The 24,744-nt window shown below is 36.3% G+C and overlaps 2 protein-coding genes across 5 annotated transcripts in view; both read right to left on the reverse strand.

The window, feature by feature from the left end:
* Positions 1-3,991: 3,991 nt before the first annotated feature.
* LOC134527844 (uncharacterized) overlaps positions 3,992-24,744 on the reverse strand; it is a 286,375-nt gene continuing 265,622 nt past the window's right edge. For all 4 annotated transcript variants that reach the window (XM_063360800.1, XM_063360797.1, XM_063360799.1 and 1 more), the window contains exon 29: positions 3,992-12,866. In XM_063360800.1, the coding sequence (XP_063216870.1) occupies positions 12,615-12,866 (252 nt within the window). In that variant the 3' untranslated portion in view covers positions 3,992-12,614. The remainder of the gene's footprint in view (positions 12,867-24,744) is intronic.
* Positions 17,174-24,744, reverse strand: part of LOC134527847 (cation channel sperm-associated protein 2-like) — a 254,149-nt gene continuing 246,578 nt past the window's right edge. The window contains exon 2 of the mRNA XM_063360802.1: positions 17,174-17,710. Coding sequence (XP_063216872.1) covers positions 17,200-17,706 — 507 coding nt within the window. The 5' untranslated portion in view covers positions 17,707-17,710 and the 3' untranslated portion in view covers positions 17,174-17,199. The remainder of the gene's footprint in view (positions 17,711-24,744) is intronic.

The raw sequence follows: 24,744 nt of genomic DNA on the forward strand, positions 1-24,744 counted from the left end.
TATTTTTTTTAACTAAGCTGCTAGTAATGGTACTACGCGATACTTTGGCACATTAAATATATGATAATAAATACCAAATTTATTAAAAATATCTGATTTATGTAACAATAAAAGGCAAACTATTTACAAAGACATTTGTAAAAAAAAATCACTTAATTCAGCATATCTATATGTATTTGAAAAATCATGAGTATTCAGAGCGATTCTAAATAGCAACAAACACAAGGCTTTAGCCGACTCAATGTTGATTACTAGGCTACTTTGCTAATCTGACACAAAGTCATGGGCTATACACTTACCGCAAAACATGATAGTGTTTTAAAGTAAATACTAGATTGTGCATCAACTTATATAGTTCCTATTCCCTCCAAAGATTGGCGAAAAGCTTAATTGATACAAAAACAACATGGCTGGCATAGCTTAGAGTAAGTAAGTTGTTGCAATGTTGGTACATGTTGAACTTAGGACACAGTGCTTCAAAATCCATGCAGACGAAGGTAGATATTTTCTAAATTATTTTGCATCTATAATTTTGGATTTCACTTAATGATTTAAATTGAATGAATAAAATTGACAGTACATGGTTTTATTACTTCAATAAGTGTTATAAAATGATTTCAAAAACTTTAAAAGCCAAGTTATATTTCAACCTAGTGTAAATCAACCGTTTGTCTGTAGCCTTTGTCGTAAGGACGTAGTTATGCAAAAAGGAACCAACCCACAATTTTGTTATATTTTATTTGAAAATAAATTAAAATAGTACAAGGTTGATCTACCGTTGTTGCTATTATTATATCAGTATTTATACTAGACCATTAAAATTAAACCCACATTATATTATCAATAGGAGAATTACAATTTATAATTAACTTTTACTTCAAAATACTCAGCATAGGTTTCATGTGGGTTGGTTCCTTTTTGCATAACTACGTCCAATTAAACAAACATTCACATTCCCCAAAACCCCAAGGCTAGGCTTTCTGGAAAACCAAATACTTTTTGATTTAGGAATGATATTCTAAAAACTACTACATTCAACATTTTGATATTATTAAGAACCACACTTCCGCCTAGTATTGGAAACTCTAAGATAAAATAATTATTTTAAAATATGTATGCAATTTATAGTTTAATCCGTCATTTACAATAACGTATGAGTAAAGCACCTCAAAATTTTTCATGTGCTGCTTGGTTGACAAAATAGGCAATAATTGCCTGTATTTTCAGGAGCCTGGAATAATACAAAATAAAAAAATAATAAAAATAAACATTTTTCATATGAAGCAAAATAGCTTAAATCACAAGATGGTCCCCACACTTTTGCTTAACATTCAATCACAATCTACTGTTACCTCAACCAGTGGAAATGAGATCTTATCACATGTATTTTCCAAAACAATACATACTTAGTTATTAAGAAAACATTTTTAAGCTACGTATTAGTTCATATCATTAAAAAAAATAAAAAATTATGCATTTGAAGGAACACACATATCGCCAGAACATTCCATCAAGTTTTGAACACTAATTGCATCTGTAAGAACACTGTGTGTATTGCAGGTAGATTAAAATTTTTTTTTTTTTACAAAAGCACTAAATTCATGTTTTTAACTAAGAGGTAGGCAACAAAAATATTTACAATAAGAAAAATAGCAATAAACATGAAGATCAGCAACAATATTTGCTAGTTTGTGATGATAAACCACCAGAGAATAATAATTTGCTTGTCTTTCTTGCTTCTAAACTTTTAATTATAAAATCATTTAAACACTTGTCATTCTTAGGAATTTTTCGGTGTAAATATTGAAAAATTAATTTTTGTGTTTTCCTAAATACAATTGCTTATAAGTTATAAATAATAACTTAAGCAATAAAATAGTACTAATAACACACACAAAAATATTCATAAGTCTTCATTGCAATTTTAATTATAAAGACAATCTCTTAAAAACATAGACATAATTTAAAAAAATTATTTAGTACAATTATTTATACTGTTTTCGGCTCAATAATTTTAGTACAAACCGTATTCTTATTGTTCATTGTGCATTTAAATAATAAAATAATTTTTATGTCCTTCCAAAATATTTAAACTAATATTTAATTATCAATTAGTATATAGAAATAAAATAAGTACACATTAGTTATCATAAATACTAAAAAAAAAATGTTTTCAATTTTTCATGGTTACTGCAAACTGTATGTGTGCTTGTTTTCTAACCATCTAAAAAAATTCCAGATTGTGCAACAATGACTTATCCTAAATGTTGATTCATCCAGCAGGAGATATATAACAGCTTCACTATACATTGATTACAATAAAATATTTTTTACTTCAAAGTGAAAGTATTTTTAATCTCAGCAAGTACAAATAGTAAATTATCAGTTTTGATATTTTAAATTTCAGTACTAGGCCTGTGACAATATTTAAAGTTCCATTCCTACAAAACCTATTGACTAATAACAATCCAGTCAACACCACATAAAACTAAATGCTAGAAAAAAATACTACAAACAGTAAAATAACTACAGCAACATTAATACAAAATAACTAACGAATGGAAATCAGACCAACGTTATTAGCTTGAATAGTTAGTACTCTTAGTTACAAGGAGAAACCAAAATTCTTGTGCCTTATGCTGACAAGGAGGTTAAGCCTTACTGGCTGATTTGATTATAATATTTTTTTCATAAAGATCTTAAATTAAGACTAAAAGAGTAAACCAATTTTGCATTGCATACCACATTTGAATAGCTTTCTCAATATATTTTAACTTCCATAAATATTTATTACTTTGCAAAATTAAAGGTAAAGAGGTACTGTTATGGTATATATGTACCTCCATAGCCATTTTCATATTTTCCAACCTCTAGGTGAGAATCTTATACAAGTCTGGAGAACTTAAGGGGAGAGAGAGGTTGGTTTCAACCATTTTTAGGCAGTAATTTTGTATTTGTATCATTTGTAGCTCATAATTTGGCTTATTAAAGAATAATATATCATTCAGCAGAACGCATAACATTAAGTGTCTGGATGCTACAAATACAGTAGAACCTTGTTCGGACGAGTATGGTACATTACGAGAGGTCTGATGTTACAAATGATTTGAAATGCACCGCCAGTTTGATTGTAGAAACCACAGTACATTCATACATTATTAACAAGAGCTTTTCTGGTGTAACTTCCATCAATTGAGTGATTTGCACAGCCTCTTTCAAAGCAGCAAAGACAGTCAGAAGCACAAACACAAAAGCAATGGTTCACAAAGCAAACTATACAGAAGACATAGTCCAAGGGGAAAGGGGAGAGTGGCGATTTGCCAAAAGATTTTACGTTCTCTGTATTTTTTTTCTACAATGCACAATGTTCAAAATATAAAATCAAATATTGACATTTCTGGAAGGTGTTGGAATATAATTTTGTTTTATTATTATAATTCTGCTGTTTGAGTGCTCATAGTTACAAGGTTAGAGTGTAGTGTTCCCCGTTAAGTCATTCATTGATGGTTAGTATTGAATTCATTTCTGGAAATGACAACTACTGTAATAACATTGCTGATAGTCACTGTGTTACTATATTTGAAAATCTTTTAGTGAATATTCTATACTTTAACAATGATATTTTTTCAAAACTTAAAGGATATAAAATTGTTACGGAACAAAACAGTTGAAATTACCATGTCTTTTGGGTCCTAATTCACCCTCTTCTACATCACAATGATAGTCTCGTGAGACAGTATATATGTCACTGTTGCATGGAGTCTACACCCCTACCAGTACAAATACTGCTGTTGCACAGAAGAAGGGGAAGAGCTATTTCCATAATGAATGGACTAGTTTGACCCTGATTTGTTACAGTTGGAACCACACTTACAACCTATGTGTTATTTATCTGTACCTGGTATACTTTGCTTTCTGCAGAACTAAACAAATCAAAGTTGTTAAAACTATTTCTCCCCCACCTCACTTTTATAAATAAAACTCTGTTCAATAAGTTCCAGTGGCCTCACGTCTTATATGACGGTGCAAATTTATTTTACAATTTTCATTACTGAAAAATTGACTCTTGGAAGCAGCGTCGTCTCATATTCCGAAAACCACTGTAATACAATTAATCAACACGTCGCAACCTAAGAAATTACTTTTAGCTTATTGAACCTTAACACATAATTTATAATCTTAATCACAAAATATATTAGAGCTGGGCAGGGAAAAAATAACCTACAGGAAACTGAATTGTTTGGGGATAACAAATTCCAAAAATTTCTATAATTTTACAAAGGACAAATTGAGCAATTTACATTATGTAAGCCCAAATCATGTGAAATCAAATGAACACATTCAGGAAATATTACAGTACGAAACAAAACATTCTGTATATTAGAAATAATAATAATAAAAAACCATTTGCAAATTGGTGACAAAGTAACTTCATATTTACACTTTTAACTCTAGTTATTAATCTACAGTTAACGCTCGATTAGTCGGACCTCGATGTTCCGGACATCGGATAAGTCGGACAGCCATTAAAAATAAATAAATAAATTAAAAAAATTTGCAACAAAATAATTACTAATTTCTTTAACATATAAGACACAATAGCAATGGCGGTGTTCAATAATGTGCAAAAAAACAAAGTATGTACAGCGTGGTATGGGCAGATTCTTTGAAGGGGAAAAAAGTGTCAATTCGAATGTCAGAGACTTGACAACGCTGCCTTGCCGGCGGAGACGTGGCGTCATAGCCGGCCAGCCGGCCGCTAGCTAGAACATGTCCGTCTCTTCCCCTCGTTCAAGGTCTTGGCCGGCAGGTGCACGGACTACTGTGCGTCACGTGCTGTTAAACAGCAGGTGTACATGTCAGTATGCGGCTAGCTTATTGTTAACACTCGTTACACTTCCCCAGTTCCACAATTTTTTCGTGTTATGAACATTCACATTTCACAATGGGGCCTAAAAGAAAGTGCGTGACTTTGACTGTTGCTGAAAAATTAAAATTGATAAAAAAACTTGAGTCTGGTGTTTCTGTGGCGAATCTATGTCTTGAGTACGGTATCGCGAAAAAAAGTTTCGGACATAAAAAAAAATAAAGACAAGTTTAAGCAGTGTGTGTTCAAGTGTGACTCCGAAAAAATTGTTTCAAGCAGAAAACGGCTTAAGCAGCCTACAGAAACAGATCTTGAAGAAGCAGTTTACAAATGGTATGTACAGCAACGATCAAGTGGCATCGCAGTGTGTGTTGTAGAGCTGCAAGCAGCCGCTGAAAGACTAGCGATGCACCTGAACATAGAGTCCCGAGCAAGTGATGGCTTGTTGTGGCGTTTTCGCAACAGACACAGCATAACCAACAAGAGAATGTTTGGCGAAGCCCTAAGTAATGATACTGCCGCGTGTCCTCAAGGAGATTATGAATAACCTGCCTGTTCACTACTACAACTCAAAGAATGTGTGGTTCACACAAGAAATCACAAACGACTGGTTTCAAAACCACTTTGTACCTGAAGTGCGTCGATTCCAGGAAGATGTTTTGAAGATTTCTCCCGATGAAGTCAAAGCTTTCTTGCTCGTCGATAATGCCCCTTCCCACCCCCAAAGTGAGAAGATTTGTAGTAGGTAGTGACGGCCAAGTCGAAGAGAATTACTTGACTCTATTTTCATTAAAAACTGTTATACTAACAAATTGAACTGTAAATATATACTTGACAACACCGGTTTAAGAGTACCTCCTTTTAATAGTCGTTTAACTTCCACTTTATGTACAGTTAACAGAAATAATGATCTTATCTTTAGGCTAGTAAAATAACCAACTTTAACAAATTTGATAAAGACTTTAATTATTTTCCTTAGTTCTTAATGATTATGTGTGTTTTAGTTCTGTGTCGTCTAAATTGTAACATTTGAATTTTGTTTTATTGTCTTTGTTATGTGTGTTTTGTTTTTATATTGTATTATATTGTATTGTTTTGTGTTTTTTATTTATGTTTATTATTGTGAGTGTATTTGTGTCTAATTGTGAGCCTACCATTAAAGGCTTTGTCCTGTTAGTTGGCATGTTACAATTACAAATAATAAATAATAATAAATAATAAAATTAAGTGTATGGCAAAGCCTCCAAACACAACATCCCTGATTCAGCCTATGGATCAGGGAATTATCTTGGCCTCGAAGAGATTGTACAAAAAGAAATTTATTTTTGAGGTGATAATTGTATTGGAGGAACCACAAGATGAAAAAGAGGACACACGGGGCCAGAGAACACTGCAAAAACTTCGGGCCTACAACATAGTCAGCCATTTTCAATTGGGCCTCGGCTTGGAGGGAAATAAAAACGTCCACGCTAGTCAATGGATGGAATAAGCTTCTCTTCGACAAAGACGTAGAGCACGACTTTAAAGGGTTCGAGGCCACTGATCACCAAGAGACATTGTTGGCATGTGGCGAAACTGGCCCCACAGAAGCAGATATCCGCGAGTGGTTAGATGCTGACGAGGCAGAACTTCGTTGTCAGATACTGCCTGACGAAGAAATTGTTCGAGAGGTTATGTATCCTAACACAGAACATAGCACAGGTGAAGAAGAGGAATTAGAACCCCTCTCAAAATCAAAATTATCAAGTGCCAGAGATGCGTTAGATACTCTAATTAGCATTATTGATTCAACCACTGACACTGAACTGCAGCCATTCTATCATCATTTCCGGTCAGCACGAGAAATTGTGATTCGAAAGCAGCACCACAAGACCACGCAGCTGAAGATTGACAGTTTGCTCCAGGCAACACCTCTGTCAACTATGACAGCTCCCACCACAGTGCCACAAAGTGTAGACGAGTTTCCATCATGTTCGTACAGTAGACCTAAGGAAAGTGTAGTGTTCCTGATCCCGAAAAGTGTTACTGATTCTGACAGTGATTAAATTGCTACACGTATTAAATGAAGGTCTAAAAGTTTGTGGTAGCCTAAAATTCACAGTTTTTATACCGTATATTGGTATGTATAAGCAGCGCCGATATTTTGAGCCTTCAAAATAGGAAAAACTTTAAATTTTTTATGCCTGGTGTTGTGTACGCGGTACGTGCGGCGGCAACGCAGCAACAGCTGAGTTGATAGATACGCACAGCACGCCGGCAGACTACTGTGACCTTGTGCGCGACCTTGCCTGGCCGTCTCGTGCTCGCTGCTCACAGTAGACCTTGCTAGCGGCCATACGCAGCTACGGACTTGTGTTTCGCTGCAGAATGTTTGCCGTGCTTTACTTAAAAGACGCTGAAAAATTCTATTTCGCCCAGCTCTAGTACTAACTTATTCAAGATACTGAGCCAAAAATCAGTAATTTCTTGGCTCAATATTTCAACATTTATTTATTAAATATTTTTGCTTTCCCATAAGCTAGAGGACCTCATCAAAATTTATTTTCTCAGCTATATCACCCAGGGCTATACATATTAAAACTTTACTAGTGGGTCTTAGAGTGTCTCAACGTCTCAGCAGAGACATGCAGACGCTTACACGCAGCGTAGGCTAGCCGATTCAGACTCACTACCCCTTCCCCCTTCTCACTTCCACAGTGCTGTTATCTATCGCTGAGCTGCCATGGGAATTCCGCGGGCCGCCGTACCGAGTGGCATGAATAAATACCACCTTTCTGGACTTTTCGGGCATCGGGTTGGCCTGGGATGAGGCGTTTCGTCACAGCCACTCTTGTCGGTTCAAGAAGGGCGCCACAAGTACATAAGCAGCGATGCTGAGTTACAAGGGAGTTCCGTGGGTAAAGGGAAGTGCGCATTGGTGTAAAGGGTGAGAGACTCCTCCGAGTATGGCGCAATGCGGAGCGACAGGATCGATAGAGTGCAACTGAGTGGCGCGAGACTGTGTGTGAGGACAGGCGCAAGGTAAGGGGTGAACTACTGTGAGCTACTCCACAGACATTGAGTGACTTGTGATCGGACATTTTTAAGTACAACTATTTATTAGTAATGAATAGAGTCCCGATTATATGGTGAATCGCCATAAAACGACATCGAAAAACACATTAACGTGCGACAAAACACCGAAAAACACGACAAAACACGAAAATAGGCAACATTCAGTAGCTATTATTATTTATTTATCTGGTTTCTGTAGCATCATTATGGCTGGAATCAACTCGGCAAGTTTTGAATTCCATTCTAGACCACTATAAAATGAAATACAGGTTATATGTACAATGTCCGTGCTTTGTTTTGATTCTTCACTTCATAGAGTCCATAGATACATACAATGAAAAGACGTGAAACCTAGATTAGGCGGAAAAAATCTCGGAGCATGTTCCAATAAGGAGGGTACACTAGTACTTTGCGACACTGAAACAGTACTCTAGCCATAGAGTTTTCACACATTTTGCAAACAGGTTAATCTATGAAAAGGAAAAAAAAAGTGTTATTTTATTTTAAATACAACGGAGGCAGTTTCGTGAAATAACTAAAGAATTCAGGGTATGTGCGATGCCGAAGCCGAAAGTATCACCTAGTGACAGAGCAGTAGAATTTAAAAATGACTGGTTTTGTTTGTTTGACAGTAATTTAATGTGTAAGTACTGTAACTGTAGACTAGAACATGAGCGCCGTGATACTCTTGTAAAACATGTGGCAAGCGAGAAACACAAGAAAGCAAAAGTGAGTCTGAATTCTAGTTCGAAACGACAGATATCAATAGCAGAATCAGTGGAGATTGGGAAGAAATTTAAGAATGAAAAAGAAGAGTTTGTAGCAAAAACTACATATGCATTTCTTTCAGCAAACATTCCAGTTGAGAAGCTGGACCATCCCAAACTTCGTGAATGGTTTGGTGAATATGTCAAAGGTGGTGGTGACTTACCTACAGCCGACTGGCTGCGCAGAAAGTATATACCCGCGATTGCAGAACAGAAACGTCAAGATATTAAGGCAGCAATCACCAACAAACCAGTTGCAGTTATAAGTGACAAACCTACTGACAGGGGTAGACATTGTGTTTTCAACGTTGTCTTAAAAACAATAGAACCATCCACAACACAGGCTGTTTTCCTTGCTGCATCTGTTGTATTAGACTGTGCTGATTCCTCTTCATGTGCTCGTGCTATTGTTGACTCACTTCAAATGTATGAAGTGGATTATGTTCTTGTATCAGCATTTGTAACTGACTCTGCCAGGTATATGACCAAATGTGCCAAGACTCTTGAAGGATTGTTGGGTGACAATTTCAAACATGTGCAGTGCTGGGCCCACAAGATTCATTTGGTAGGGGTTATGTGGCAAACACATCTTGAAGAGCTCAACACGACTGTAGTAAAGGTGAAAAATGCTTTCTTAAATACCAGAAAGCGAAAGCATCAATATCTAGAATTTCTCAAAACAAAATACCCTGCTGATCCTACAAAACAAAAGTTGTTTCCACAACCTGTTGTAACCCCAGGTGGAATACATGGTTTGAAGCAGCTGTGTATTTGAATGCACATTTAAAAGACATTGTCGAATTCTTTGAAAAGTTCAGTGAGCACAACAGTAGAATAAAATTTCTAAATAAAATGTCTGCAGAAGATTTAGCTATCGTTCAAGTTCAGGCAATGTTTGTGGCAGACAACTGTGCACATCGGACTGAACTGATTGTCTACCTTGAAGGCTCATCCTACCCTACAGCTCATATCCTAGCTTCCAAAATTAAGAACCTTCAAAATAAGTTTGATCTCCTGAGCAAGGGTATTTTCTAATCTTCTGTAAATGAAAGGATAAGTCATTTATCCACTGTTGAGCAAGCAAAGCTGACACTGCATCTAAAGCTGACAGCCCAGAAATGTGAAAACAAACTGTCCGAACTTGTTCTAAATGACCCCTCAAGGAAAACATTTGGACTCTTCAATCCACGAAACACACGCAGGATGAGTATACGTACACACTTCAGACTTTAGTCAGTACATCCAAAACTTGCCTAAGATGTCTCAACTTCCCACTGATGTGTTTATGGAAGGGTATCAAGTGTTTAAGAAAATAATTGAAGAGGAGCTTTCAAAACCCAGAAAACCAAAATTTTGTGTGCCTTGAAAGGTGACTATAGTGACTTTTCCCATGCAGGACTGAAGGCAATCTGGTTCCCTACATCTAATGATTGCGAACGTTCATTTTCAAGTATTCATTAGTTGTTAGTGATCGTAGGCAGCATCTTAAACCAGAAAATGCTGAATATCTGACAATGCTTACATTTCAGTAAATGTAAATGGATAGTGATAACTGATAAGCACAGAAAAAATACATCTTTTTGAGTTGCTGTTTTTGTATTGAGTATTGTTATATGTTGCTGTTTCTTGTAAGTTATAAAATGCTGGTGTTATTTAGTTTTGTTAATAAACGATGGTTTTTAACTTTTACTAAAAATAAAACCGATAACACCGAAATCTCATATTTTTAAAACAAAATTGATCAAAAAATAACACCATAAAATCGAGACTCTAGTAATGAATATATTAGTAATTAATAAAACTGTAACAAAACTTAATTGGGCTATCCCTTACAAACCCAGTTCTCCCTACATAGGTTGTAAAAATATGTATTAATACAGTAGAACCCTGTTATAATGTTCCTGCATATAATGTTTTCCTGCTTATAATGTCATATTTTTAAAGTCCCAATATTTCCCCCATAAGGACAATGTATTTATTTCCTGCATATAACGTTCATAAATAGTGTAATTTCCTGCTTATAATGTTTGCTTTCTAGCATTCAATAAATGGGGGAAAAATGTTTTAAAACCAAATTATTCCAACACTTACGATAAAAGTTTCCTTTATGTATGTTATGTTTACAATCACTGCCATACAATACATGAAGTTTGTTAAAATACAATTTTATGCAATATACTGAAGGTACATAATGTTCATAGTTACGTGTCAGTTGGCACCCTTAGTCAACTCTTCTCTTCCTTGCCATTCCTGTGGGTATTCAGTTGCACGTACATAGTCCTATGATATATAAGTTGCCAACCATTGAGCGAGGGCATAACTAAAAGTGTTTTCTATTGCTTAAAAATATTTTTATTTTTTTTTTTTTCATTCATACGTAGGAATCCCAAAATTAAACATTTTCAGATGGCAAAGGAGTAGACGTTCTCACTCTTAATGTTGTCATCATGAATCGTGAGACAATTTTACAAAAAAATGTGGCAGTGTATCTTTAAAGACAAACTAAATTTAACCAGGGAACAAGACGAAGTTGAAAAATTGTTGGCTTGTTTCAGAAAATTCATGTATCAAGTATGTATACTATCTTTGGTTTTAACATTAAAGTTGTTTACATAGCTTGGTGAGTCCATTGGTACAAAGCTCGAACATTGTTAAGTGCTAAATAGAGATTTCCTGCTTATAACGTTTTCCTGCTTATAATGTTTTTTTCTTGTGCTCCCTTGAAAAACATTATAACAGGGTTCTACTGTATACTCTTTAAGAGACCTCTTAACTGGGAGGTTCCATCCCTTACCTATTATAATATATGCGTAACTTGCAATTGCTTTGTTATGTGGCTACAACAGAATAAATTTTTATTTATTTTTATGATTTACTTAATCTTTTATGAACAAATATTTATATATTACTGACCCAGTAAAAAAAAGTCATTAATATTTATTACTAATTATTGCTGCTTCCCAGGATGTTGGTGCAGTGCTACTCCAGCATCTAGTGACATGTGAAGCAACTGTGCTACTTGAGGTTAGTGGACTTGTTGGGGGTCTAATTATGGTAAAATGGGGTGTTGATAAGTCATGTTAAACAAACACACCATTTATTAAAGCAGTATCTTTGGTGTGATTTTAAATTGTGTGTATGTTAACCTAAAACTAAGACCGCGAACCGAACCAAGAACTGGGAATAAAGTGGAACCAACACATCACTAAATCACAACATTTAATAAAATACATTATTGTTTTTAAAAGTTAGTTATTATTTCTTATGTGTTTCGGGAAAGGATAATATAAAAAAATTAAGTTAAATTAGCCAAGATTAAGACCCTGTCTCCAGATAATGCACATGTCTCCTATAAAACAACAATATACTTGACTCAAAGCAACTTTTCAGATAGAAGAATCATTCAGGATGAAATTAAGTTCTTGTATGTAATGTAAGATTAAATATAAAATTACAATCTGTTAGAATGCAGAGAACTAGAGTTCATTGTTTTATTATATCAACCTTTAGGAGACAATAACAGAAACTCATGTCATTTCTCTTTAAAAAATATTAAATATTTACACTTTTTTTTATTCTTCAGAACCTCAAATTAAATTGAAAACATGGATAAAAAATGTATTTTTTCTAAACTAAAGAACAAAATTCAAAGAAAAATGTCTTGACACATCGAACACATAACATTGAGCTTGAGTACATGCAGATGAAGGTTGACTTACTCAAGTAGTGACGGGTTTAAACCGTCATCTGGCTGTGCCTTTCTGCTGCATTTGTTAAAAGTGTGCAGGTACGTAAATGGCTCGAATATTTTTTTGCAAGATCCAACATGCCTAAGATGTATAAAGTTTAAAGTAAGGAAACAAGTTGAACAGTCTGCTACCGAGCTAGTAGATCACCTGCAAGTGGGCAAGTGAGAGAGAGAGGGGCTACGGCGCAGGCACGGCCTGCTGCTGCAGGAAGGCCAGCACGCAGCTGGGGCACGCGAGGTGCAGGCTGGGGGCGTCCATGCTGAACACCTCCTGCAGCATGCGCGCAGTGTTGGGCAGTGGCTGTGTCAGGCCGCGCAGCCCAGCGTCCAGCTCGCGCTTCAGCCCGTCTGCGCTGTAGTGGTGTCCGCATGAGAACACGTACAGCTGCTCCGGCGACTGGTGGACACCGCTGCCTTGCTTCAGCACCGACTGAAACGACAATCATAGTATATGGCTACCTAATCAAGACTTTTTCAAATAGTATATATTAATATTTTAAAAAAAATTATAGAAAACTCATTTTCATTTACTTAAAAAAATGCCTTTCACAAAAGTAATCAAATCCACGAATTTTAAGTAAAATTACTATTTCTAATAAACATTTACCTAATTAGATTTCATTAAATTGTTTTAAATAAAAGTCAATCACATTTTTTTCTAAGAAAAATAATAACATTAACACAATACGTTTTGAGAATTATATTCATATACTAGTTCTGAATGCCCTTGAATATAAATAAGGTGCCCTAAACTAACACATTCTCTTGAATGTAGGGGAACATAAATTTATTGTAATACAACCTCAATTATAAGACAATATTAACAGTAACACGATCTTGATCATATGATGATATTGATTATAAAACAACTTCAATTGTAAAACACAGTCAATTAGTAAGAGGCACTCCATTATTAAAATACCTCAACTATAGGGCGATTGTAAGACAACCTCGATTATTAGACAACCTTGTATATATGACCTCAATATTATAAAACTGTAATTTTATGAGAACCTCAAATGTACAGATATCACTGAGGTGATAATAAAATGTAAAAAATTCTCAAACATAAAGCAAGCTTGACTAAAATATACATTGAACAGGATACCTTGAACAGGATACCTTGATAAAAAGACAACATATCATTTAATAGGACTTCAAAATACTATGATATTAGATAAAATTTCACTACAGCCTAGCTTGCATGAAAAAAGGTTTTTTTTTTCAATATCACAATATAAAAAAACTAAGATCCAAAATGAATAATTCATTGTTAACGATCTATTAATTTGAAATTTCAATGTAAAATTTCTTCATTGTGTATCTGATAAAATTATATAATGGCCAATACTGTGTCTTTTTATGTTAAATAAATGATTTTTTTTTTTTATGTTTAAAGAAATATTTGATCCTTCATAGTTCTGGAAACAAATTTTCTTACTTTCACAGAAAGTCTCTATTATATGGATTACATTTCATTAAAGAACAGTATGCATTTACATAACTTTAAAATAAATACTAAAACATATAACAAAAATATAATCTTCTATCTGATGAACAATGATCATTAATTTAGACAATCTTCACTACCATTTGTTAAACATTTAAGACATTTTTAAATCATATCAATTATGAATGTAATCTACTATTCTCAAATATGAATCTCGAATCTGAATACAGATCTTAAATGTCTGTAATAAAATTATATAAACATATGTGCAACAACATAAATTTAAGCACTGAAGAGAAATTCAGGTCTTTAAATTGTATTTAAAAAAAATTGTATTCTCCTCCAGCTTAAAGCATAAAAAATTCAAATTTGTCTTGAATTGGGGTATCATGATGATATTTACATTGTTGCTATTATTACAAAATCTGTGAGATGGAAGGGTAAGAAAAGGTTAGCCCAAATACATGAATGTCTGGCTAATTACTATCCTACTATTTACTCCTCTCTTAAATTACAGTGTAGTATCGTGCACAGAAACCAATTACTACAACAGTGACACGCTTGAATTTTAGTCTTTATTTATTATCTATTTTTACACTACTGAACACTGCAACACTATCATAAAGCCATCCCTACTCGCCGATCAATCACTCCACTCACTCACTCACTGATCATCCTCGCTGGTATCACTACTGAAGAGAACTCTTTAATGCAGGAGCATAGCAGTCTTGTTGTGTATCCTTATATACACATGACTAGCTAATAACCTGCGACTAAGCTCGCACAATTTCAGGGTATTGGTGATATTTTAACATGTTAAGAAGTATGTAATTAATACCAAATGCTTTTTGAAGAAATACACACAAAAAATGTCAGGTGGATATAAAATTTATTCATAACAAATCTGTTTGAGAATGATATTTTCTTAAGTGGTAGTCCGTAAGCCTGTTTAATTTTCAGTATAGATTGAGTATTTGATTTTGTAACTCCCATTTTAGTGTATTCGAGAATATATTTTACCTTGATGATTTCACATTTTAATTTTATGAGGCAGCTAATTTAAAAAAAACTGAGACACGCACCAGTTTAGTTTTAATTAGGAAAATGTCATTGTTTACACTTAAAATTTTATTTTTTTGCTAAAGGTTATCATCAAAATAATTAAATAATGTCACCTTATTACATAAATCTAAATTATTTTAAGAATTTTGAACAATTTCATCTTTATTTAAAATATAAAATTCAGGTATCAACTTTCTTCTTACATATTTAGTTTATTAGTAGTTATGCTTACTTAATATTACCTAAACCAAATTCCCAAAAATTTTCTCCCTCCTCTTTTCATGCATGTTAAATTCCAGGTTTGCCCATCTAAGCAACCCAGAATAGTAACAAGACACTTTAATAACTGGAGAGTTTATATAGATGACATTGAAATTATGTTTTTAAGTTTGTTTGCCAACATTGAGCATGAATTATTCTTTCAAGAGAGTAGTTCTTCTAGAGTATTAAATAAAAGATTTTTTTTTACAGTCTTTTTCTTTTAATATTGTTACGATTTACCTGCGGGGGTTCGTAAAGGATAGCCCAATTAATAGATTTTATTTCACACACACAGTTTTATTTATTACTACTACTTGCCACTTACAAATAATCTTCTAAATTGGCAGATAATTAATTACACGTAAAGAAGGTCAATTCCCCAGTCACTCGTTTCACACACCTCGCTGGGCCGCACTTCCGGCGCAAATCTCGCCGCAGCACCCCTCGTGGGTCTCCGCCACGGGACTCCGTCGCCGCACTCCGCCGCCGCCGTCACACCCTTCGCCGAGATCCCACTCGACGACTCGCTCGCCACTTCACTCGGGACCCCGCCGCGCCCGCGACTCTATCGCCCGGAAACTCCCGACTCCACTGAGCTCACTCACTCCCTGCCCTGGAACCTTCGTCCAAGGACTTCGCCACTCTGCCGCACCTGCGGCACTATCGCCCGGAAACTCCGCCGCGGGAGAACTCCCCACTCAGACTCTCTCTCTGACTGACTCGAAGGTCGGCCCAACCTCCTTAAATAGCCCTTAGGTTCCCATCCAGAACAATCGGGCATGTCTCCGAGATATCGCGCGACCTTCGCCGTCGAAATGCCCAGAAACGCATCGTGAGTCCTCGAAGGACGCGGTGGCTGCTCTAAGAACGCCGATAAAGGCGTCTGAGTCCTTTTATTCCGCAGTGCGGCCTCTTTTAAGTAACCCGATCTGAGGCAGGTGCGCGCTGCGACGGTCAGGATGTAGCGAGATAGTATGACACGAGATACCAGGGAGATGATGCGGGTGGAAGGGGGTGCAGACAGGCCGAACGAGCGCGGCGACGCCAAGCACTGCAGCCAAGCGCGCTCGTAACATTGCCCCCTCCTTAAACCTGTTCGTCCCGAACAGGTAATGCATCTCCTTCTGGAGATGCTACTCCTGGAGACGCCCATGCTACTCGAAGTTTAGGCCTCCTGCCTTTCCTCCATCGCGGGCTGTACAGTCTCACCAGATAACCCTCTCTCTCATTAGATGTAGCTACTCTTGTCACCCGGCGACACTTCTGCGTCGCAGATGCCCCATGTCGTTCAGCCAGCTGCCCGAGACGGGCCGACCATTGCCTTGGACGGACTCGATACTCTTGAGAGCATTGCTCGTTGCCTCCCAATGGTTCGCTTGTTTCTTCCCTTTTTCTCTCTGTTTGTTCTCTCGTAGCTACTCGTTCACAAAGCATTTCTTCCCAGCTCTTCTTCGTCTCTTCTTGGTTCCTCATTCCCTCTTTGTTCTTATGAATATCGTCTGGACTGCACTCAGTTACTCCTTGCACCATCTTCTTCACTCTTTGTGTTCTCATTTTCTCTTCTCGGTCTTTCTTCCCCTGTTCTTGGTCCTTCTTCACCTCTTCTTCGTCTTCCTGTGTCTCTTCTTGGTCTTCCTTCGTTTCTTCTTTGCACTTCTCTATCTCTTCTTGACTCATGTACATCTCTTCTTGGCTTTTCTTCAGCTCTTCTGTGCATTTAGCCCTCTCTCTTTGGTTTATCTTCATTTCTTCTTGTTCAATATTCCTTACTTTGTAACTCATCTTCACTACTTCTATGCTTTTCTTCAGCTCTTCTTTCATCTTCATGTCCTGGCTGTTCTCCTCTCCTTGGCTAATGTCCTCTTCACAGTGTTCTTCGCTGTTCTCTTCGCTGTTCTTTTCACTGTTCTCTTGACTAGTCTCCTCTCGGCAGGTCTCCTCTTCGCTGGTCTTCTCTTCGCTAGTCTTCTCTTCGCTAGTCTTCTCTTCGCTAGTCTTCCTCTTCGCTGTTCTCTTCTTGGCTGTTCTCTTCTTGGCTGGTCTCTTCTTGGCTGGTCTCTTCTTGGCTGGTCTCTTCTTGGCTGGTCTCTTCTTGGCTGGTCTCCTCTTGGCTGGTCTTCATTTCTCTGTTCTTCTCTTCGCTGTTCTTCTCCTGACCGGTCTTCTGTTCGCCGTTCTTCTCTTCGCGGTTTTTCTCTTGGCTGTTCTTCTCTTCTATGCTTATCTTCACTTCGGTCTTCATTTCATTTCTCATTCCTTCTTGGCCATGCTTCAGTTCATCCTGACCATTCTTCATTTCCTCTAGGCTATTATTTGACCCGCTCTTCTTTTCTTCATGGTGGTTCTTACTCTCCTTCCTTCCACTCTTCATTTCTTCCGTAAAGTTCTTCATACTCGCTAACATTTCTTTGTTATAGTTCTCCCAAGTGGCTCTTATTTCTTCTAGGGCAACCATTATCTCCTTGTATTGCTCGTCAGTAAGCTCTTCAGTAGCCATCTCTCTAAAGCATTTACTAATAATTAAACAACCTAAATAATAATTATTTTTTTTAAATACTGTTCTTAGTTTTAAATGACCTAGACGAACATTCTAATTAAAATAACAATAACTATTACATTCAAAACTATCAATGACTACAGTAAACTCAAACTAGCTCTAGAAAATTACAAATTCACTAAATTTCTAAATGCTAACTTTACTCTCGAAAAACTAAATCCTATTACTTAACTGATTCCTAAATCTATTAAGCAGGGCTATCCCACTTCTGACACCAAAATGTTACGATTTCCCTGCGGGTGTTCGTAAAGGATAGCCCAATTAATAGATTTTATTTCACACACACAGTTTTATTTATTACTACTACTTGCCACTTACAAATAATCTTCTAAATTGGCAGATAATTAATTACACGTAAAGAAGGTCAATTCCCCAGTCACTCGTTTCACACACCTCGCTGGGCCGCACTTCCGGCGCAACTCTCGCCGCAGCACCCCTCGTGGGTCTCCGCCGCGGGACTCCGTCGCCGCACTCCGCCGCCGCCATCACACCCTTCGCCGAGATCCCACTCGACGACTCGCTCGCCACTTCACTCGGGACCCCGCCGCGCCCGCGACTCTATCGCCCGGAAACTCCCGACTCCACTGAGCTCACTCACTCCCTGCCCTGGAACCTTCGTCCAAGGACTTCGCCACTCTGCCGCACCTGCGGCACTATCGCCCGGAAACTCCGCCGCGGGAGAACTCCCCACTCAGACTCTCTCTCTGACTGACTCGAAGGTCGGCCCAACCTCCTTAAATAGCCCTTAGGTTCCCATCCAGAACAATCGGGCATGTCTCCGAGATATCGCGCGACCTTCGCCGTCGAAATGCCCAGAAACGCATCGTGAGTCCTCGAAGGACGCGGTGGCTGCTCTAAGAACGCCGATAAAGGCGTCTGAGTCCTTTTATTCCGCAGTGCGGCCTCTTTTAAGTAACCCGATCTGAGGCAGGTGCGCGCTGCGACGGTCAGGATGTAGCGAGATAGTATGACACGAGATACCAGGGAGATGATGCGGGTGGAAGGGGATGCAGACAGGCCGAACGAGCGCGGCGACGCCAAGCACTGCAGCCAAGCGCGCTCGTAACAATATGATATTTTCTAAAACACGTGAATCACAACTTACGCATGTCAAGGTGATTTTCTGCACATTTTCACTGTAACGTGTTGCTCAATTATAAATAAAAAGATCCCTTAGTGTGAAGTTCTTTACTAAGGTACCTGGTACCTAATATGTCCTGGGAGGGAGATGATAAGTCACCCTGGGCAATGCCAATGCCTTATGTCGTAATACCATTTTAAAAAAAAGTCCAGAATCACACACCACAACCCACTCCGCCAATGCAAGAGGTGCATGTAGTCTGTGCCAAGTACCATTATAATATTAAATTGCAGAATTAATATAATTATTATTTTATTTCTAACTTTGATCCTCAAGTGTATACGTTTTAAGGTTATTACAATAAGGATGGAGCGCTGTACAACCCTTTCGGAATGCACACTTATTTGAGTAGTTTAGTTTTTGAACTAAAATACTAAACACGTGAAGACATAAGTACACTTAATTATTTCAATCTACTAATGGCTTTTTTTTTTTTTTTTTAAAAAAAGAAACGACTCGTATTTTCTCAACCAGGTGACGTGGTTCCCTGGTCGGCACATAAGCCAATTAATTGCAGTTGGTGTTTTTACCATTAAAATTGGGTTCAGAGCTTTTGTGTTGCATTCGTGTAAAATACGAGGTAGTAAAATACTTTCTACCAAAAGCCAGTGAGTATTTTGTCTGCTTAACCATGTGTGTACCTGTCCAGGGACTGAGGCATGTGGGACGCCTAGAGAGACCAATGATGACCATCGATCAGTATTGTAACAGAGACGGACATTTCTTCCACGCCGCGACCCAGACTCCCTGACTACCTCGTGGTACACGAAGCTAATCACGATGGCTCAACCGTGCGTAAAGGTGCTCGAGACGTGTGTTTGCTCGCGGAGCGGAGCAGGTCTGCTCCGCGCGGCAGCTAGATAGCGAATGAGCTCTCCGCTCGCCCGCGCGCGCCGCTACGCACGGGCGGCTGTTCTATGTCCCGGAGCCTTGACTCCATGTGGGATCAACGGAAAAAAAATACAAAATAAAAATAAATAAATAAATAATACTTCGAGGCGGGGAAGCCTTCATTTCACAGACGAGAGAGCCACACCCGAAGTTCCCCCAAGTTCATGCTCGCTTTTTTGATTTTTGATTTCACAGTATCTTTAATGTAGCTATCCTAACCAAATCAACCATCCACAATGTTTTAAAGTATTTATAATGTAGCTAACCTAACCTAATTGACCATTAGTTATTATGAGTTACAATGAACAAAAAAAAAACCGAGGATGCACAATCGGGCGTTTGGCTCTCTCGTCTGTGAAAAGAAGGCTTCCCCTTCGAGGCGAGCTTCGACAACTGCGCAGCAACAGCAGAGCAAATCACACAGCGCCGTCACGTGATGCCCGCTGTGAAAACAAATGAGAAACTAATATCGTCACGCTCCTATAACTATGGTATTCACACTAGGGACTGAATAAGGCATCACCTAACTATGGCACACCATGTAACATTGTTGTTACGAATTATCGTACAAATACAACATTTACGTGACACTTTTAGAGAACCAACAGCAGGGCATTCGGCCGCGATTTTATGAATTTTAAAATCCGGACGTCGCACACTGGTCCCAAATCCTAAAAAGCTGGCCAAAAGTCAATGCCTTTATCAATTTTGATGAAAATTCGTATATAGGGGTTTTAAAGGTCACTGATTATAAATCCAAAGTAGAATTAAGAAAAAAAAATTAAAATGGCGACTATATCATGGTTTAGAAATTGTTTCTCACATATTATACATACATATATAGATATTGTCAAAAGTTGCTGACACTAATCATAAAATTAAAAAAAAAAAATAGTGAACATTATATAGACAAAAAATTTGGGAAAACGTCACTCTCTGGATAAGAAATTCAGTGCGCAAGAGTTTCAAAGGTTGCTGATAACAAAAATTAACTTAAAAATAATAAAATGCATTTGATAACTATGATAATTAATAACATAATTAATAACTAATAACTATTACAATGATAATTAACATTATTCATTAAAATTTTACCTTTTCTCAGTTGCTATCCGACAAATGTTTTGAAGACTCATTGTCATCACCACCATCACCATCGTCGCTTGCATCCATCGAAGAGCTATGAATACTTGATTCTGCAAATGATGGCGGATCCAAAAGTTCAATTGCGTGTGGGGATAATGTTTTAAGTTTTTTTGGAGGAAGTTTCCGCAAACTGGAGATCAGTGGATCTGACGTTACCAAAAGCCTGCAAAACACGTCTTCCATGTTTTTGATTCGGTCACATTTTCGCGCAAAATCTTCTCTGAATCTTTTAATGTACTTATTACACGACTCTTGAGCTTCTTCAGACATTTGTCCGATAGGAATATTCAAATAATCTATAAAAATTATGTCCGTGAATAAGAATTTTATGGACTGTTGTAGGCATAAAATACCATGGATAGAGTTCGACAAATTTACGTGAAATATCTTCAGTGTAGTTCTGAAACTTTTGTTTCTTTGATTTCAAAACCACAAAAAATTGCTTGCAATATAACATGAAATCTGTTTAACAATTCTTCATCAATTCCCGTTATTGAAGCTGAAATTTTAGAATTTTCGAAAAAACGCCGAGCCATATTTCCGTCATTTGAATTTCTGTATCCTTGTTTTGGTTGATCAACAATAAGCTCTAATTTGTCACGAAAACCTTGTTGTATGTATTTTTTTCTTCTCTCAACACTTTCCTTATCATCCTTGCGCCCTTGCCACTTTTCTATTTCTAATTAGTAACTCACGTGCAAACAAAATTCAAAAAAACGTATGCAAGCATGCAGTGGCGATATTCCGAATTCGAAGTGATCCTCATTGATGGGTTTTTGTAAAATACTGTCAATATCATTAAATTCTTTGGATGTAGCTTGATAAACGTAGGAACGCATACTCGACGATGTATTCCTTATAGCATTACAAACTTTACTATCTACCATTGTTAACACAAGTTTGAAATTGATGTTAATTTGTTTTCCATCAATTACTGTTTGGAAGGGCGCAAGGTTTCTTTCTTGCATTTTGATACTATCAACTTTGTGTCTGGTAGCTTCGGCAGTTTCTTGCATAAATTGAATTTTAATTGGGTGACAAAATCTTGGTAGAGGATTTTTCCAAATGACATGTGAACTGACTTTATCATAGATTTGCAACAGGACGAGCAAAATAACGAAAATGTTGGCATCCGATTTATGGCCATCTTCATCGCTAAATGTTTGTTTGTAGGTGCTTTGAACAGAAGTGCCATCACATCCCCATTTGCATACTAATTCTACATTAACAACTTCGTTTTCAGGAAGAATTTTAACTACCTCTTGATTGTACCATTAAAATTCTTTCAAATGTATGATTTAACAATGCTTGAAGTGTATCTGTAGCTCCACTTTGAGTGACAGAAATTTCTGAATTTTCAGGGTAACACTTCTTTTTAGAATCCAATACATATTTATAAGGCGGGTACAATTTAAAATGTTTTTCTACGCTTAAAGAACGTATTCCTTGATACTGACTTTTGGACAGTTTATTTTCTATAACAAATGATAATGCTTCCTTGCCTGACAGTGTATTCTCTGTAACACGTTGCATAGCTTTCTGGTACTTTGATGCTTTTGATGGACTGCCTTCTGTGACATCCTTAATTAATTTCGAAGCATGTACATTTCCTGAAGCCCGGAGATTCATTTGTGTAGCATAGGCCAGTGCTTTGACGCTATGTTCTTCTCGAACCTTTTCTGTCTTCCTCCGTTTTGACCGTTCACTCAAATTGTCCCAACTTGACAAAACACGCCCTATTGTTTTGTTCGTGGAAGCCTCCGAACCTTTATTTTTAACTGTGAAATATACAGGAACATTTAGCCAAATATCGAATTTTTCAAAGAATTTTCTTTCAAGTCTATTAACCTGTTTCCACTTTTTTCTAAACTTCGATACCAATTTCGCAATGACATCTTTTAAATTTTGCGGCAAAATGTATTGATGTCTAAACTTTTTCAATACCTCTGTTTCAACAATTTCATTCACCATGTTAATAGTTTCTTTTAATACAGTTTTCACAAATAGAAAAATTTCCTTTCTCGTGCAAGAAATTTCTTTGGTATCATTTGCAGATTCTGAAAATTAAGAATTAAAGGTTATTAACAAAAATATTTATTTACCAATTTATTGTAAATAATATTTCATAAAAAAAACTCAAAACTGAATGTGAAAAATGCGGGTTTAAAAGCACATCCATGTCATTGAATAAAAATCATAAAAGAAGCCAAAGCTGCTGCTAACTTTTTGACATGTTTTAAAAATATTAATGATCTACAAATGCCATTTGGTTTCAGAGTGAGATCTTGTGGGACTTTTAACTTATGGCTTTTATTAAAAATGTTTTCTTCAAAAGTGATATAGAAATCACGTCATCATTTATTATTAATTTGTTATTAAAATAATTATTAATATTAATTAAGGGCAACACATCTGAAATTAACTTACGTTATGGAGAATAATCCATTTTGCAGAATCCTAATCACTTCACTTTTCACTTTTCTATACGAGTTTGAACTTGAGAAATGTTTGGGTGCGTCACACGCTAACAAAGCGACACACTTGACGCTTCGAAACAAACTGAATTTCTGAGCCAGGTAGGGACCCTTACCCATCCCTAACGGTGTTAATACGTGCTAGAGGTACCACTACTACTATTCTAACAGTCAAATGTTCCCAGAAAGAACACTTTTTTTTTTTACTTTTGGCCAGCTTTTCGGGATTTGGGACTAGTCTGTGTCGGCCGAGAGAAAAATCATAAGATTTGGAGCGTTCCTGTAAAATCGTAAGATGCAAAATTTTCGTAAAAATTACGGGAAAATCGTAAGGGTTGACAGGTCTGCGAATATATATTTTAACCCAAAGTAAAAAAAATTCATAAATGGTTCACAGTACATTTTTTCACACTAAAAATCATATGCAAGTAAATACGGTATTTGCACAAGAGTTTCATGAGATTGAGCTGGAACCTGGTAAATTCATTTAGTTTTTTGTTCGAGAGATAATCCACTATATTAAATTATATATGGACAGGCTATTTAGAACTAAATTGGAAAGTATTTGTAGGAAAGTAGCATTTATAACTACATATATAAGTGTGTTGCCAGTTCTATTAATACTCAACGTTTGATGGTAATTCAATATATTGTTTTACAGAATATTATTTTTGTTTATAACAATTATGTACCATTATTAAATATTCAGTAGAATATATTGGCATGTGGGCAAATTATTAATTAACACAAATAATGTTAGTAATTCAGCATATTATTCCCTCATGCACATAGCAGATAAGGTATTCCACACCCTTGAAAATAAAATTTGAAAAATTGAAAAAATACTTTTCCTAACTATATATGCATGTTATTGTTTCTTAGTTTCTTACCTTAGATCTAGTAGATTCAGAAGTATGCATTTTTTTCCTTAAAAACAAAACTTACCCCTTTTATACCTCTTTGGGATGGAATCTCGCAAGCGGAAAGCAAATAACGCATGGTTTACTATTTTCATTACTCTTACAAAATATTTTGTCTTACTTTATTACTTTTGGAGATAAAATTTAAAAAAAAAAATTAATACAACTTACCCCGTTTTTACCCCCTTTATAAGATGAATTTTGATCAATGAATAATATAAATACAATTTTTTAACTCTACATACATAGTTGTTTCTTAGTTTCTTACCTCCAGTTCTAATAAATTCAGAAGTATTCAAATTGTTTTTTGTTTTTTTTAAGTAAACTTACCTCTTTTACACCCCTTAGGGGTTGAATTTTTCAAAATGGTAAAATTGTGATTGATAATTTTGATATATTTATTATT

Source organism: Bacillus rossius, chromosome 1, assembly GCF_032445375.1.
Source record: "Bacillus rossius redtenbacheri isolate Brsri chromosome 1, Brsri_v3, whole genome shotgun sequence".
NCBI lineage: Eukaryota > Metazoa > Arthropoda > Insecta > Phasmatodea > Bacillidae > Bacillus > Bacillus rossius.